General features: G+C 37.2%; 2 protein-coding genes across 2 annotated transcripts in view; one reads left to right on the forward strand and one right to left on the reverse strand.

The window, feature by feature from the left end:
- st6gal2a (ST6 beta-galactosamide alpha-2,6-sialyltranferase 2a) overlaps positions 1-6778 on the forward strand; it is a 48622-nt gene extending 41844 nt beyond the window's left edge. The window contains exon 7 of the mRNA XM_087803635.1: positions 3092-6778. Coding sequence (XP_087659761.1) covers positions 3092-3339 — 248 coding nt within the window. The 3' untranslated portion in view covers positions 3340-6778. The remainder of the gene's footprint in view (positions 1-3091) is intronic.
- tmtops2b (teleost multiple tissue opsin 2b) overlaps positions 1-16059 on the reverse strand; it is a 60154-nt gene that overhangs the window by 591 nt on the left and 43504 nt on the right. The window contains exon 3 of the mRNA XM_087803636.1: positions 7805-8038. Coding sequence (XP_087659762.1) covers positions 7805-8038 — 234 coding nt within the window. The remainder of the gene's footprint in view (positions 1-7804; positions 8039-16059) is intronic.

A 16059-nucleotide genomic window follows, 5' to 3' on the forward strand; every position in this document is an offset into this window, starting at 1 on the left:
TAAGTGATTCCGCCCCAAGTGGATGATATACCAGCCTCGGGAGTACTTTCACGCTCCAGAGGAGAACATTGCTCCTTGACGGCTACGAGAGTCCTCTTGGAGAGCTCCGAGTCAGGAGTGTAAGCAGATGCTATCAAGCAAGTGCTCTCACCTCACGACCGGCTGAGTCATTGTGTTACGGTGTCTGACTTCTAATGACAATAACACTGGCAGAGGCGTTAGCGATCTCAAGGAACTATAGGATATATATATTTTTTTTTTCTAACAAAATAGCAAGTAAGAATAAAATACTGTATGTTCGTAGTAGAAGTGAGTCGTAAAAGTTTCCAATTAGAAAGAGTATATTTTACTTAGACACCTGGAGAAAAAGCTATTGCACATTATAATCTTCGAAACAAAAGCATTTTTCCAGCGTAAAAAGGGCTAAATAAACGAACCAAACAGTGGACCCTTAACGTGTTTAAAACCCCTTCGTAAAGTTCATGTTACAGTGAACTACTTGGTTTTAAGGACACATTTAGAATGTCTTGTAAGTCCCTTGGGGGTCAAACTCAAACACACATGGGGCCAAAACCTTTTTGCCCTTTTTGTCTTTAACAGGGTTCATCAAATTCCCATCGACCTCAGTTCAAACAAGTACCTGTAATAATATGTAACTAAGTCAGTACTTCATTTTCTGGAACTCCTGTGTTGTTCTCGGTGTTATCTTGACCTTTTAATTATATATTTTATTGAGTTTTGTTTCGATTGTTTAAGCGCTTTGTGACCCTGGTCTAGAAAAGCACTCTATAAATATGATTTACTTACTTACTTAATTACTTAATTGCAACAATCATTTCAATGCTAACGACACTATCTTAGCATTAGCAACATTAGCTGTAATTTACAAAGGCAATGACTTGAAGAAGCAAAAATAGATTTTTCAAGACATGTTGTTGCTCGTCGTCAACTCGATAATTCTTGTTTTCCCCCCGAGATCACATCGAACCCTTTTGTCGAGCCGACTTTTCTCCCGCTGTGACATTCCTGCGCCGGATGTTGTGAGCGGAATGACAATAGCAAGCAAAAGTCCAACTGTGTCGGAGGGAGAAGGAAAACATCCCGCCGAGCCGCGGATACACGACTCCCATGTTTTATGTATCATGATGTTTTGCTCGGGTTTGCACACGGACAAGTCGGATTAAGATTATCAGGGCTTTCTTCTCTTGATACGATGAGGCCATTACATTGATGAACGCGTGAAGTCTCAGATTACATGGCTAACAATTAGCCTGATTGACTTCACTCGGTTTAACTGGGATTAAGTCGACGCTCCACAAAGCTTTGGACTTTGACAAGAACTTCTAAATACTATATAAAGTTATCAAACCCTTTCTCAAGGTAACTATGTTGTTTTGTATGCGTGACTGATTTATTTATTCATCTGTCGCGGTGACTCACGGTGGAAACGATGAGTCAAAGTGAAATAATTATGTCAATTTCCTTCATTTCTTACTGGTAATAAAACAGTCGTTACTCGAGGTCATTACTCGCCGTGGATCACTTCACTGAACACTTTCTGTCGTGACTCACAGCGGAGACACCAAATGACAGAAAAAACGCTGTAACCATTTCTTTCTAATTCATCAATTTAATGTATGTTTTCTGTAGTGAGACTGCGTCAGAATTTGTTGAATTATTTAATGCTGTTATGATTCATCACGGTTATGACTCAACTATTCGTGTTCAAAATCATTATTTTCACATTTGTTTCCGTCAAAGTTGTCGGCAGCTTGAGCGTGTGGTGAGATATTCCCTGTTATGGTGCAAGCATTTCTGGGTAATTAATCTGAAAATTATTCTCTTGACTATCCTTCACTCGGCTGCTAATCTTTAATAAGATTGAGTTTGAAAAGAAACGTATCTCTCAAACGATACAAGTCGGGCGGCGAAGATTAATTTGGTCATTATTTCTGAACGTCTTGTCATTTCCATGTATTTCCTTCTGCTTGTTCAGACTTTCTTCAGCACAAAACCTCAACTTACTTCTCTTGACACAAAAGAACATTTGAACAATAGTTTTATTTTGGTTGCATCCGAGGCCTGACGTTCACATATACTTAACACTGGGCTTGTAACTAAATATGTTACAAAGGTGGTCCTCCTTAATCTTTTTTGGTGTGCCTCAGGGTTCATATCTTGGACACTTTCATTAGGTGATATTATTGTAGAGATGATCCTTGTTAGTGCCGAAGCTCTTTTTTTGATGACATTCCAAATATTTTAATCCTCCATCGAGACTTAATAAGGTTGAAGTCCTCGGGCAGGTTTCCAGATGTTTGAAGGGTTTAAGTTGATTTTGGGAAAATTGTGTTGTATTTTCCATTTTAATGGGATAAATGTGGCATTGTTTCTATTTTTAAAGGTACAACTATACATAGATTGTTAAATGTGTTCAAAAAAATCCTTATTGAATTATTTGTTTTGCTCTGCTCCATGTATTCATGAATGTATAAATTGATAAATGTACATCGGTGTGGCATGGTGGGAAAAGTTCCCGTTTGTAGCATTTGGCTATCGCTCTAACAAGTTGTCGAGACAAGTTGTTTTTTTTCTGGATTTTTAAAAAATAATCCAGGTGGTAATCCCATTGCTATCTCAGAAATGTATACTCAACTATATTTATATATATATTTATAGTTATTTTCTCATCGCAAATGTCGAGTATTTTTTATCATATTACACATACAGTATATTCCTTTAATTAATACACATATGTCGGGAATGTTGAAATAAATAAAAAACGAAAAGTAGAAAAGTGAAAAATAAAGAATATTAAGCGACATATCTATTAATAAAGGAATAAATCTGTGTTTAAATGACGAAATAAATAAATGTACGGATAAATAAAAGTTATAACGTATAGTTTAATAAAGGTATTTATACACAGAAATATCCCTGTTCTTCACTGATAATAAAATCTGAATTTATTTCAACATTCTGATGTTTATTTACACATATTTCACGCATTTGTTATTATGTGATTTTATTGTCAGATCAAAATATACCTAAAACTAAAAAAAAAATCTCTTCCTTCCTGTCTGTCTTGCAGGGATCCTCCTGATGATGGCGCTGTGCGAGCAGGTGCACGTGTACGAGTACATTCCCTCCGTGAGGCAGACGGACCTTTGCCACTACCACGAGCGTTACTACGACGCCGCCTGTACACTGGGTGCCTACCACCCCCTCCTCTTCGAGAAGAGCCTGATCCAGAGGATCAACCGGGGCCCGGAGAGCGACCTCCGGAGGAAAGGCCGGGTCACGCTGCCGGGCTTCAGCACCGTCGACTGTGGGATATGATAAACCAGCTCTGGCCTCTCTCTCGCCGCGCAATAACCGCTGGAGACGCTGCAGCTAGCATGTTGAGATTAGCGCTCCGAGGGGACGTGGACGGGCAAACCCTTCGGGGCGGGATCGACCCCCGGAGAGCTTGTTTTCATCAAGTGGGTTTTATGGAGTCGAAGTCTCGACGGAACAATTGTCTCGTCTCCCTGCTCTGGCTGAGCCGTGTTAGCCGCCGAGCTGACTAGCGTAGCAACAAATCAATGTTTTCTAGATAGAAGATTTTCAACATCCGTGTCTTGAGGAGAGCCGCCGTTTAGCGTAGCGGCTTTTTTTTTTTTTTTTAACTCACACCAACGTTTACATACGGGAACTCTGTTCCTACTAAGAACCAGTGTCATAGTGTGAGAGGGTTTGGATACAGTTTAAAAAAACGTTTTCTATTTACTCCTCCTGCAGTGTTAGCTAGCAGTTAGCTTGAAAAGCTAATTGATTAGCATTAGCAAGTTTAAGCAATTTAGGCCTGTCACGCTAACAATTAATACTCAGTCAGTTTTGATACATTTTTTATATCAGGATTCGATTTTTTTTATATATTTTAAGTTCCTTTTTTCAAAGTGACAAGAACTTTTAGGATTTAAAAACCCAAGCTAAAGGTTTAGCTCTGCATGTTCTTTTTTTTGACGGTGTCGCGGCTAATGTAGCGCGCTAGCAAGTGTTAGCATCTACAGACTGGAAGACGATGCATCAAACCTAGAAAAACAAACGTTTCGTGACAGGCCCGACGTTGACGAACTAAAAAAAAACTTAACCTTCATAAGGTCAAGGTGTAAATGTGTTGGTGGTTTCCATGGCGACAGAAGAGTATTTTCTGTGTAGCTGCTTTATTTTTGCTCTGATGTGTTTTGGGAAAATTGAGAATTTTTTTTTTAGTTTTTTTTGACTGAATGACAAATGCATTCCCGTTGCATGCCGACCCCACATGTGTACGATCGTTTATTTCGCTTCGCCAAAGCCCGGCTGTTGTCAATATATATATTTTTATTTAGGTGCGTCAGGTTCGGAGCCGAGTGTCGGGTCACGAAGGTCAAGGTCACGTCAAACCAACGAACTTTGGGAATAAAATCAGTGAATATTTCACTCGCAGATGAAACGATGTGTTCAGGGACCTCGTACTACTTTGCTTTCTGAGCCAAAATAACTTGAATAAAAGGGATGAGAAACCATTCAAACTTGATTAACTATATTTTTATTGCGTTTATATAAACTTTGATTCAGTATTTTTAATTCAAATAAGCCTTTATTTAAAATAAAATAAAAGTTTAATTCTCTCAATATTTCAGTTTACAACTTGAATGAACAAATAATTGTAATATTTGTCAAAAAATGCAGTTTCATGTTTAGGTTGTTTGTGCCAAAGTTAATTTAAAAACTTTTTGTAATATTTTAAACAAAGCGTAAAAGGAGGGTCGGGCGAGGAAGTGGGCGAGAGAGTTTCTTGCATGTGCCAAGTAAATGTCAGTGTCATCGGCGTATCGTCATGAATATTACCTTATTCGCTCTTTTATATATGTATATATATATATATATATATATATATACATATATATATGAAATAGTGAATGGGTTTTTGTCAAATTAAACAATTTAATGTTGAATTACAATTTGTTTAAATTGTTTGAATGTTGCTTTGTTAGTTTTACACTTTTAAAACTGACATTAAATAAGAATTTCCTAAATCTGTAGTTGAACGAGTCCACAGGTTTCATGGATGGAGCTCAGACATCGGCTCGTACTCGAGCTTCAACGTAGAATCCAAAGATATTCTTGACACAAAGTTAAAATAAAAACATTGACGTCTGGGTCGTCGTCTGGTGGTTCCAGGTCTGGACCATCGTCTCGATCCGGCGTCTGCTCGGACTCTTAATTGAATGTAATTTTTTCCGGCCAATCCCGTCCCGGAGCGAACGCACATCCTAGTTTCCTTCTTCTTTTTCTTCTTCTTCTTCTTCTTCTTCTCACGGTCTGGTGTCTCGTGTGAAGCCTGAATATTCTCAGAGATCCTAGTGAAGGAATGTGAACGTGTAATACTCTCGGATTTGCTTCTGATCCAGATCCTCTTGCAGCGTTCGCGGATAAAAGACGAAATGAAACTGTGCCATTATTTGTGTGTAAAAAAAAAAAAGGAGAAAAAAAGTCTTGTAATTGTCCGGTGAAGAATCCAGGATTAGTTTCATCATCAAACGTTGTTTTGACCACTTTTATACTGAAAAGTAGCAGAAGTTGATCAACAATTTTAAACTTCCTGCGTCTTCTGGTGCAGTTTGTGTCGACTCGTCGCAGAGAAAAGTGTCCAGAGTGAGACGTCTTTTGACCCGACACGCATTGACGTTCATTTAATAAAGTTACGAAATAACCTTCAAATAAAATGGATCAGAATCATACATTTTATAACTTTATTTTACTCGCATGTTTGATTGGATTAACAGTTAAAACACACAAAGATGAATAAACAACACATTTAATTTGTCCAAATACTTTTTGCCTTAAACTATGTTGTACAAAGTACATATTTACAATGTGTAAAAACGAAATAATGAAAATATAACAATCTATAGTAAGTATGCTAAGATTTTTACACTTTTCAAGTGTTGCATTTTTTGCCGAACTACATTATTTCAAATTGCTAAATAAAAACAACCTAATTTTTGTTAATTACACTTTTAAATAAAGGATTAATAAAAATAAAATACTCTACTGATCCAGTTTTATTTGATGGTTTTTTTTCTTCCATGTCGAGTCGTTAATGAGATTTTCTAGTCGTGTCTCTGGAGGTCGTTTCGAGTGAGATCCTGAGTTATGATGATAATCTCAGGTTCTACGAATTGGTGCGAAGCCCTCTAACCTAGTCATCAAACAGCGAAGCGGTTAGAGGGCAGAGCACAAAATGAAGTAGAACTGTCTGTTTCCTGCTGAAACTCTTAACAGCTGGAGATTGTAACACACTGATTGTTTTCTCAGCGCTCTGGTCATGTCTGCTCGTGTGCTAGGTTATCGTATGGTTCGGTCTATGGTCGTATCGAAGGTTTCTCGTGCCAATAAAAGTGTGGAACATGTGACTATTTTGGTTCTGGTGAAAAAGAAGATATTATTTAGTTGTGTGGACGTCGAGTGACAGAAGAACTGGAGAAACATTTTTCGATCTTTGATCTCGTATTAGTTTTTTCTAGAAGCTCTCGAACCGTTTACAGACTTTGGTTTTGTGCCTCTGAGCCGAACTTAACTTCTCTTCCCTGAAAGTTGACTGAAAGTGGAGCTGGTGATTCTGCTGTTCACGTGTTCTCGCCTTATGGACTTTGGTTTGTCTCTTACAACACTTGAAAGGAACATTTGTATGAGTTCTGCTGTCGCTCTTGATCTTTTCTATGATATCAATAAAGTTGTGCTTCATGTCGAACTGCTTTTCTTCTCCTTATTCACAAACAGATCAGGTTCATCCAAGACATGTTGAATGATACAATAAATACACAAGTTTATGATAGTAATTAAAAATACAAACATGTCAAGGGGCGAATACATTTTTTTTAGGGGCCACATTATATACTGTGACTGATATAAGGGGCCGTCAATCAAAAAGAAAGAATAAACAAAAGGAAAAGTTAATCTGATTCTATATTAATCCATTTTTATATGAATAAAATAAAAAATGTATTGAAAGATTCTAAAACAAAAAATTATTTTAATCAAAGAGAAAGTATTTGTCTATTAAAAGAAAAAGGTTTCTATAAAAATGATTTAATTTACAGCTTTAATTATGTTGTTTTTTTAATATATATTTTAAAAGATTTAAAGTTATTGTACATATCAAACTGATTTTATTAATTATTAACCATTTAACCCTTGTGTTATCTGAGGGTCAAGGTGACCCGGAGCCCGAACAAAAGTATTTATTTGCCTTCGGGTCACCTTGACCCTCGGATAACACAATGGCTTTTTAATCGTGTAGTTTAACTGAAATTTAAAAACTTCAAATGATGCAAAAAAAGCTGACTTAACATTTTTGGTTTTCTTTAGAAACAAACTTTTTTTATTGAACTAAAAATGTTAAAAGAAATTGAAAAAAAAAGACTATTTAAATTGTAAAAAGAAATGATACAATAAATAGAACCAATGAAAATGATTAAAAAAAAGGAAAAATACAAGTATTAAAGTAAAATAATTGAAAAAGTTTAACGACAAATGGTCTGAATAATATCAAGAAAATGCTACTAAATGTACTTTTTGTGCTACGATGTCAAGTTTATTGTGAGAAAACACTTCAATACATTATTTATTTTGTCATTTATTAGTATTATTGTGTATCTAATCTTAATTTGTTTGCTTTTCTTTTGAAAATCTCGCTCACGGGAAATGTCAGCTAGTGTTAGCTAGCGTTAGCTAGTGTTAGCTAGTGATGCTAACCCATGGAAGGTCACAAACTCACCTGCTTGTTCATCAGGATGTAGATGAGGGGGTTGATGACGGTGCTGCTCTTGGCGAGCAGGGAGGGGATCACGCCCGCCACGGGGCTGATAATGTTGGGCGGCCCGAACGTCGCCATCATGGCCACCACGCCGTACGGCATCCAGCAGAGCAGGTAGCAGCCGGCCGTGGTCAGGACCATGAACAGGATGTGGTATTCCCGCCGCCGCGCCGCCGTCTTTCGGATCTTCCCGACCTGTCGTGAGACAAATCAGTGCGACTTGAAACGTCTTGTTCTCACATTTTATCAAACGAGCGTCTTATCAACGCCCGTGGATCCACACGTCTTGTCTCGACCAGCTCGAAGAAAATCAATCTGTTTTAATTCAGAAACCGTGAGTGAGACGTGTTGTCTTCACCTCAGGCTTCAGCGACACAACATGTCGTTACAGCGAGAAATATCAACTCAAAACATCAACAAAGAACCGTCTTTGAAACTATATCATTCATGGAATATACTTTAGACGCCATATACCATATAAATTTAACAATCTTTCGCTTAATTTGTGAGAATCATGGAAATACAGCATTTTTCTTTTTATTTAATTAAACTTTAAATTTGTTAAAATTCCATAAAAAAATGTTTTTGCCATATTTATGTTTCCTTCCAAAAAGAAAATCTAAAGCTGTCAAGCCAGTACTCGCCACACGACTTCAAATATAACTTTAACATTGAAATATTTGTTTAAAAAAACGGTTTTAATAATCAACAGTATAAGCAATCATTGTTCTTTTATCGTTTCCATTTCAATAACATTTGTATATACCTCAAATCATTTCATTCTTTATTTACAATTAACATGTTGATATTCACTGCGTTTGTTCATTTTCGAGTTGCAATTAAAATTTCGCAGCCGAAGAAACAGGGATATCCAGCGAGTTCTGGATATCACTAGTTTTGCTACAAATAAACTTAAAATATACTGACTTATTTAAGTGTTTTCTGATTCATTTCTAAAGTCCTCAGCAGCTAAAGGAAAAATCATATATCGAGAGATCCTGGCGGTGACTGAGGATGAGAGGATACAGTCGTCTCCAGCAGCTTTTAAAGCTGATGTTTGGACATATTTTGGTTTCGAATGAAATGAAAGCAGTTCATCAAGAGTCATGTGGTCTGTAAATTCTGGATCTATGTCCTCGTACAGTATCGCGATAAATCATTTCGTTGCATGTATCGTGATACGTATCGTAGCGACAGATTCTTGCCAATATACGCTCGTTATTTCTAAAGCGAGTTCTCAAAGCTACTGACTCTCCCCTGAGTTCTTTTTCGTATGCCCCGCCCACTTTAAGCCAGCTGTGATTGGTCAATCTACCATCCCGAGTCAATCACACAAGTTGTGTATTTGTGAATGTTTTCCGGAGCAGGAGTTGTTGCAGTTGAAAGGTTTGAGGGCCAACCACTGAATTTAAACCGAGACTGCAATAACACCCCTAAACAGCAGGTGGCAGTCGTGCTACAGGAGCCACAGAAGAAGAGCTACACACAGGCAAGCATGCTGGAAGTTTTTGTTCAGTCTTTCTAGCTGCAGCTAATTGTTGTTGTTGTTGTTTTTGTTGTTGACAAGTGTTTAGAAAATGACTCGGTGCGACGGAGTTTACGATAAATGCTCAACGACGAATGAATCTAAATCGAGTGGAGGTTCAGAATGTGATTACGACAAATGACTTTAGCGATGACTCGTGCTAATGCTGCTATCGTGCTAGCTAGCTAGCCTTGACTCCATCTTTTGTTTCTTGAAGATAAACACCAAGAAATATGCCGCATAAAAATGTATCTTTACCACTTCTGTGATGAACAAAATGAAAACCATTCCAGAAATTAATATGTGTCAGAATCTGAATATTGAACGGTTAATTTTAACATTTTAAATACTTTTTAAAGAATTTTGTATAGTAATGCTTTGAATACGAACATTTTACTGTACATTTATGAGCCTACGAATGATTTAATTTAGTCAATTTATTTTTGCATTTTTAAATATTTATCATCATTTATCATAATATCAATCTAAATTTATAAAAAAAAGCTTGATAAATATTAAATTACATTTTTTTTGTACTATTTAAAAAAAAGACAATCAACCTTTTAATATAGAAATGATCGAATTCAATTAAAAATAAAAACATTTCAATAAAAAAACAAACACACATTTGAAATGTAAAATTAAAGATAAACCATTCAATATATTAATGAAATTGATTTACTTCCATATACTGTATATTGCATTTATTATTTAAAGCAATATTAAACTGTCTCAATATGTAAACAGAAATTTGAGGTTATTTCATTTAAATATATAAATATATAATATAAATTAATTTAAAATTTACAAGATAATACGTCACGTTAACGTGTCTTCTTTGAGTGACGTCATCTGTTAAAGAAACAATGTCTTCGTCACAGCCAGGTTGCGTCAGTGTCGATCGTTAATCGTGTTTTGTTTTAAAAGAAATTATAGTTATTTAGGGAAAAAATATGTAAATGAATGAGTCAATTGGTAATAATGCTCATTTAAATAATGCAATAATATTAACTACTTGAAACTAACTCAACGTGATAAAAATTGTCGACACCTTAAAGAAAAAAAGGGTAAATTTACTAAATAAATGTAGATGAAAAATGTAAAATAAAACTCTTCAATTATTTTAAATGCATTAAGTTTAACATTTACTAATAATAAAAAAAAGCATCAGTTTCATCAATTGACATTTTGACTTTTAATGGAGAAATTGATATTATCGTTGACATTTTCTGGGCGACGAACGAAAGCTTGTTCCTGGCGTGTTATGAAACATACGTGTAGCATCAGCAACAGAAACCACGACGGATCCCACAGACTGAAGGAAAATCCTTTAAAGCCGCAGCAGTCACTGCACTAAGCTACATGCACAGACCTGAGAGAATCGCCTCCATCACTGTCATGTGATCCAGAACCAGCTCTTAAGAGAGGATCCCGAGGATAATCTGTGCATCAGATGACACGAGATACAGTTGGTTTATGGGATGAACATAAGAAGAACCTTCAGGATCAGCTGATGATGCTCTTCCTGCCACTAATTATACAATGACTGAATATTTCATGGATCATCGAACAAGTCCGAGAGATAAAAAGTGAAGTCGCTTTGATTCGCTCGTTAAATCCTCCTTTTTCTCGTTGACCTTTGTGTTCCACGGCAACAGATTTATAATATCTTATTAATATTCTGCTTTATTCATTTGTTTGTCAGAGACAGATGTGTCGGGGATTAGATTAGCGAGTCGTCGATGATGCTGTTGAGTTTCTGGACATTCGCTCACAAGCAAAACCAGATAAAAACGTATCCAAATCCATGAACTTCTTTCAGAATAAAATTATTTTGAACCTTTTTAATGAACGGAAATGTGGTTTTATTTTGAAATGATGACTGTCAAAATGTCTATTCGGGTTCAGAGTCAATTATTTATTGAATATCTGTAATTTTTTAATGAAAAAAAAACAGGATAAGTACTTTTTAAATTAAAACTAGTTTTTAAATTGTTGTATTATTGTCAATCTTAGATGTTTATTCAGTTTCTTTAACATTTCTTAAAGTGATGAAACTTCACTCATTTTCTACTCTCCATCATGTCGACTAATAGTTGGGATTATTTTCAGAGTAATCTGTTTTTTTATCAGAGTTATAGACAAAAATGAATGTTCATGCTAATGTAGCAACTAGAGCTAAGTTGTTCGTCCAGAAAGACACTTAAAATCATCTTAAAAAACACCTCCGTACTGATCGTCTGTAACGTCCATCTTAAGAAATGTTCAGAAAAAAAAAGTTCTGCTACAAACAAACTTAAAATATATCAACTTATTTAAGTATTTTCTGATTCATTTCTAAAGTCGAGACTATAATAAAAATAAGACAACTGTTTTGTTTAATTTATAATTGTCATGAAAAAATGTATGGTGTTTGTCCGACCACTAGATGGCAGCAGTTATTACATCCTCAGCAGCTAAAGGAAAAATCATATATCGAGAGATCCTGGTGATGACTGAGGACGAGAGGATACAGTCGACTCCAGCAGCATTTAACGCCGATGTTTAGACATATTTTGGTTTCAAATTAAATGAAAGCAGTTACGACTTCGTCAAGAGTCATGTGGTCAGTAAATTCTGCAACACCAGAGTCAAGTACTCGACAATACTACACATATATCCTTTTTACTAGAGTATCTCAAAGTTTTTGAGAGTTTGAGAACACGACAAAACACTGAAAAGAGTAAAAGACAATCTTTGTCACAGCTCCGATAATCTGATAATCTTCTCCCCGGAATAACGCGGGATCACCTGAGGGAAACAAAGCCTCTTCACAAGAGTTGAAACGATGTGCACTTACACCCCGAGAGTCTCTGACTCAGCAGGAGTGTTAGATTGATTCTTAAATCTCTCGAGTCCTGCTGAGAGAAGTTCAGCTGCAGTTATCAGGCGTCCACACGGGAGCAGATCCAAGTACAAAGAAAAGTCTGGCTCTTGAAAATACTTATTAAAATGATTTGTTCCTCTTAGTGCAGGTGTTTATACATCAGCTCGAGGTAAGTGGGCCCAGAAGACCCCGTGAAAAATGTAATGCGCCCCAATTCTCATGAAGTAAAGAAGAATTTTAGCTACTTTTTCTTCATTCATTTCAAATAATAGAATTAAAACACATCTATATGAAAAGATTTAATTTAATTGTGCCCTTTTAAAATAATTCAACTAATAAAACCGATTTTTTTTTAAAGTTAATCCCTTTTTTTTATACACATAGTACACACAGTCAAACTTTTACCAACATTTATATATTACATTTAAAATGCTTTAAACGTGTAATAATATAAAAGAATAATGGCGGCACTTTTTTTACCAACAATTCTATATAGAATTTAAAAGGCTACAAATTGAAAAATATTGAATTTAGAAAATTACATGTTGAATTATTGTGAGAATATCAAACACCACGTGTAAAAATTGATTTATTTGGAAAATATTCTATTTTGTTTAAAATTAAATGACTAAAATACAAAATCAACATTTATCAATTGGTTTCAATAATTCTAAAATGAATAATGTACGTAGTATAGTAAAATTCAATTCACGGCTCAATATTGAAAAAAGAAAAATATGAAATGCCTGAAGTAAAGAAAAGTAATCATTCCTGTTCCTGAAATACTTCCATTTACAAGGCAGAGGCAGAAAACCCCCATGATAATATTTATTTAAATGAAATTGTGACTATATTTATGGATTATTTTCATTAATCTGGATCCTTTCACCTTCACCTTTTTTCCTCTACTCTACTCTTTTTTGTGTTTCTTAGTCATACTTTTCTTTCAAAATTAATTTTTAAACCTTAGCAATGGCGGCTATTTCCAAAGTCTGGCCACTGATCTGCAAAATACGGACACATTTTCTTCCATTATTACACTTTATAAAATACAGAGTCAGTCAAATTTAATTGTGTCTGTAAACAAATATATCAAACCCCATTTTCCAACTGAATGTAAAGAGAATAAATAAACATAAATAAATGTATCTGGCTTATCTTTGGGTTTGGAGTTTGAAGAAACCTTTAAGAAAGAAGGTCTACGAAGACCCTGAGATCTTCACTCCGGAGCTGAACCGGGTCAGGGCTGTGAGACGCATGACAAGAGACGACACACTCGGAACAATCTCCGCGGTGACCCCACATTATTCTCCTCGACCTCGGCGCGACGACCTTTCACAGAACTCATTACTGGACGACGTCTGCCTCGTCGACTGGAGCATCGCTGGAGCTCCACGGTAACGATCGCCGCGGACAGACTTTATCAGTCGACAGAACAAGACATCGAACCCCTCGACGTAAATATCTACGCTATTTTATTTCTTCTTCTGCTCCAGTCGCTGCATTGAAATGAACAGAATCTGGCTTTAAATCAAGAATTCAAGTCTGAAATGAATTCTCAAATTGAAATACATTTTAATTTCCAAAAATAAAAGTATGAAGACAAAGAAGTGGGAGAGAATCAACCTTTTTTTTAATGGAATTAATGTTCATTTTTTATTATGATTTATGATGACATTTGTGAATTAAAACCCAGATTGTCATTCATTGAGTTTGCTGTTGTTTTCATTGTGTTCTGAAGGTCGCCCTTAAATGATCCTTCGTTCTTCTTCTTTGAAAATTTAAATTGAACCTTTTTTTTTAAACTCGCATTCAAGCTTTGATTATTATTTTTCATTCCTGTTGGGTTTGGTGGTGGACGTTGAAAAGTGCTTTTGTGTGAGTCAGTGTGTGATCAGAAGGTCAGTTGGATTTTATAAATCTCTTTTCTACGGTGGGTCAGTGTTGTTGGAGCCCACGACCTTCACACACACATTCACACACACATTCACACACACATTCACACACACCATCACACACACATTCACACACCATCACACAAAAACATTCACATACCATTACATACACCATCACACATGCATTTACACACCATCACACACACATTTACACACCATCACACACACATTTACACACCATCACACACACATTTACACACCATCATTACACACCAACACCACACACACCACCGCACACATCATTATACACACCACCACACGGCATCAAACCTTACCACAGACGGTCACACAAACCACCACACACCACCAACAAACATATCATCACATACACCACCAAACACAACATCACACACAACATCACACACACTACACATACCACCACACACCACCAACAAACATATCATCACATACACCACCAAACACAACATCACACACAACATCACACACACTACACATACCACCACACACCACCAACAAATGCATCATCACATACACCACCACACAAAGCACCACACACAACATCACACACACTACACACACACACGCCACCAACAAATGCATCATCACATACACCACCACACAAAGCACCACACGCAACATCACACACACTACACACACACACCACCAACAAATGCATCATCCCATACACCACCACACAAAGCACCACACACAACATCACACACACTACACACACACACCACCAACAAATGCATCATCCCATACACCACCACACAAAGCACCACACACAACATCACACACACTACACACACACACCACCAACAAATGCATCATCACATACACCACCACACAAAGCACCACACACAACATCACACACACTACACACACCACCATACACCACCAACAAATGCATCATCACATACACCACCACACAAAGCACCACACACAACATCACACACACTACACACACACACCACCAACAAATGCATCATCACATACACCACCACACAAAGCACCACACACAACATCACACACACTACACACACCACCACACACCACCAACAAATGCATCATCACATACACCACCACACAACACCTATCACACACACCACCAACAAACACACCACCACACACAAATCACACCACCACACAGACATCACACCATCACACACACCACCACACAGCATCACACCTCACCACAGACGGTCACACAAACCAACACACACCACCAACAAACACATCATCACATACACAACCACACAAAGCACCATACACAACATCACACACTACACACACACACCACCACATACACCACCACACAACACCACCACACACACAACCACAGACAAATCAGACCACCACACAGACGTCAGACCACCACACACAGCATCCCATACACCACCACACATACACACCACCACACACACATCAGATCACCACACAGCATCACACCTCACCACAGACGGTCACACACACCACCACACAGCATCACACCTCACCACAGACGGTCACACACACCACCACACACCACCAACAAAGGCATCATCACATACACCACCACACAAAGCACAACATCACACACACCACCAACAAACACACCACCACACACACATCAGATCACCACACAGACATCAGACCAACACACACATTCACATACCATTACATACACCATCACACACACATTTACACACCACCGCATACACCACCACACACCGTCCCATACACCACCACACAACACCTATCACACACACCACCAACAAACACACCACCACACATACACACCACCACACACACATCAGATCACCACACAGACATCAGATCGACACACACACACACACACATCACACCATCACGCACACCACCACACGGCATCAAACCTCACCACAGACGGTCACACAAACCAACACACACC

This window comes from Callionymus lyra, chromosome 12 (genome assembly GCF_982586985.1).
Source record: "Callionymus lyra chromosome 12, fCalLyr1.hap1.1, whole genome shotgun sequence".
NCBI lineage: Eukaryota > Metazoa > Chordata > Actinopteri > Syngnathiformes > Callionymidae > Callionymus > Callionymus lyra.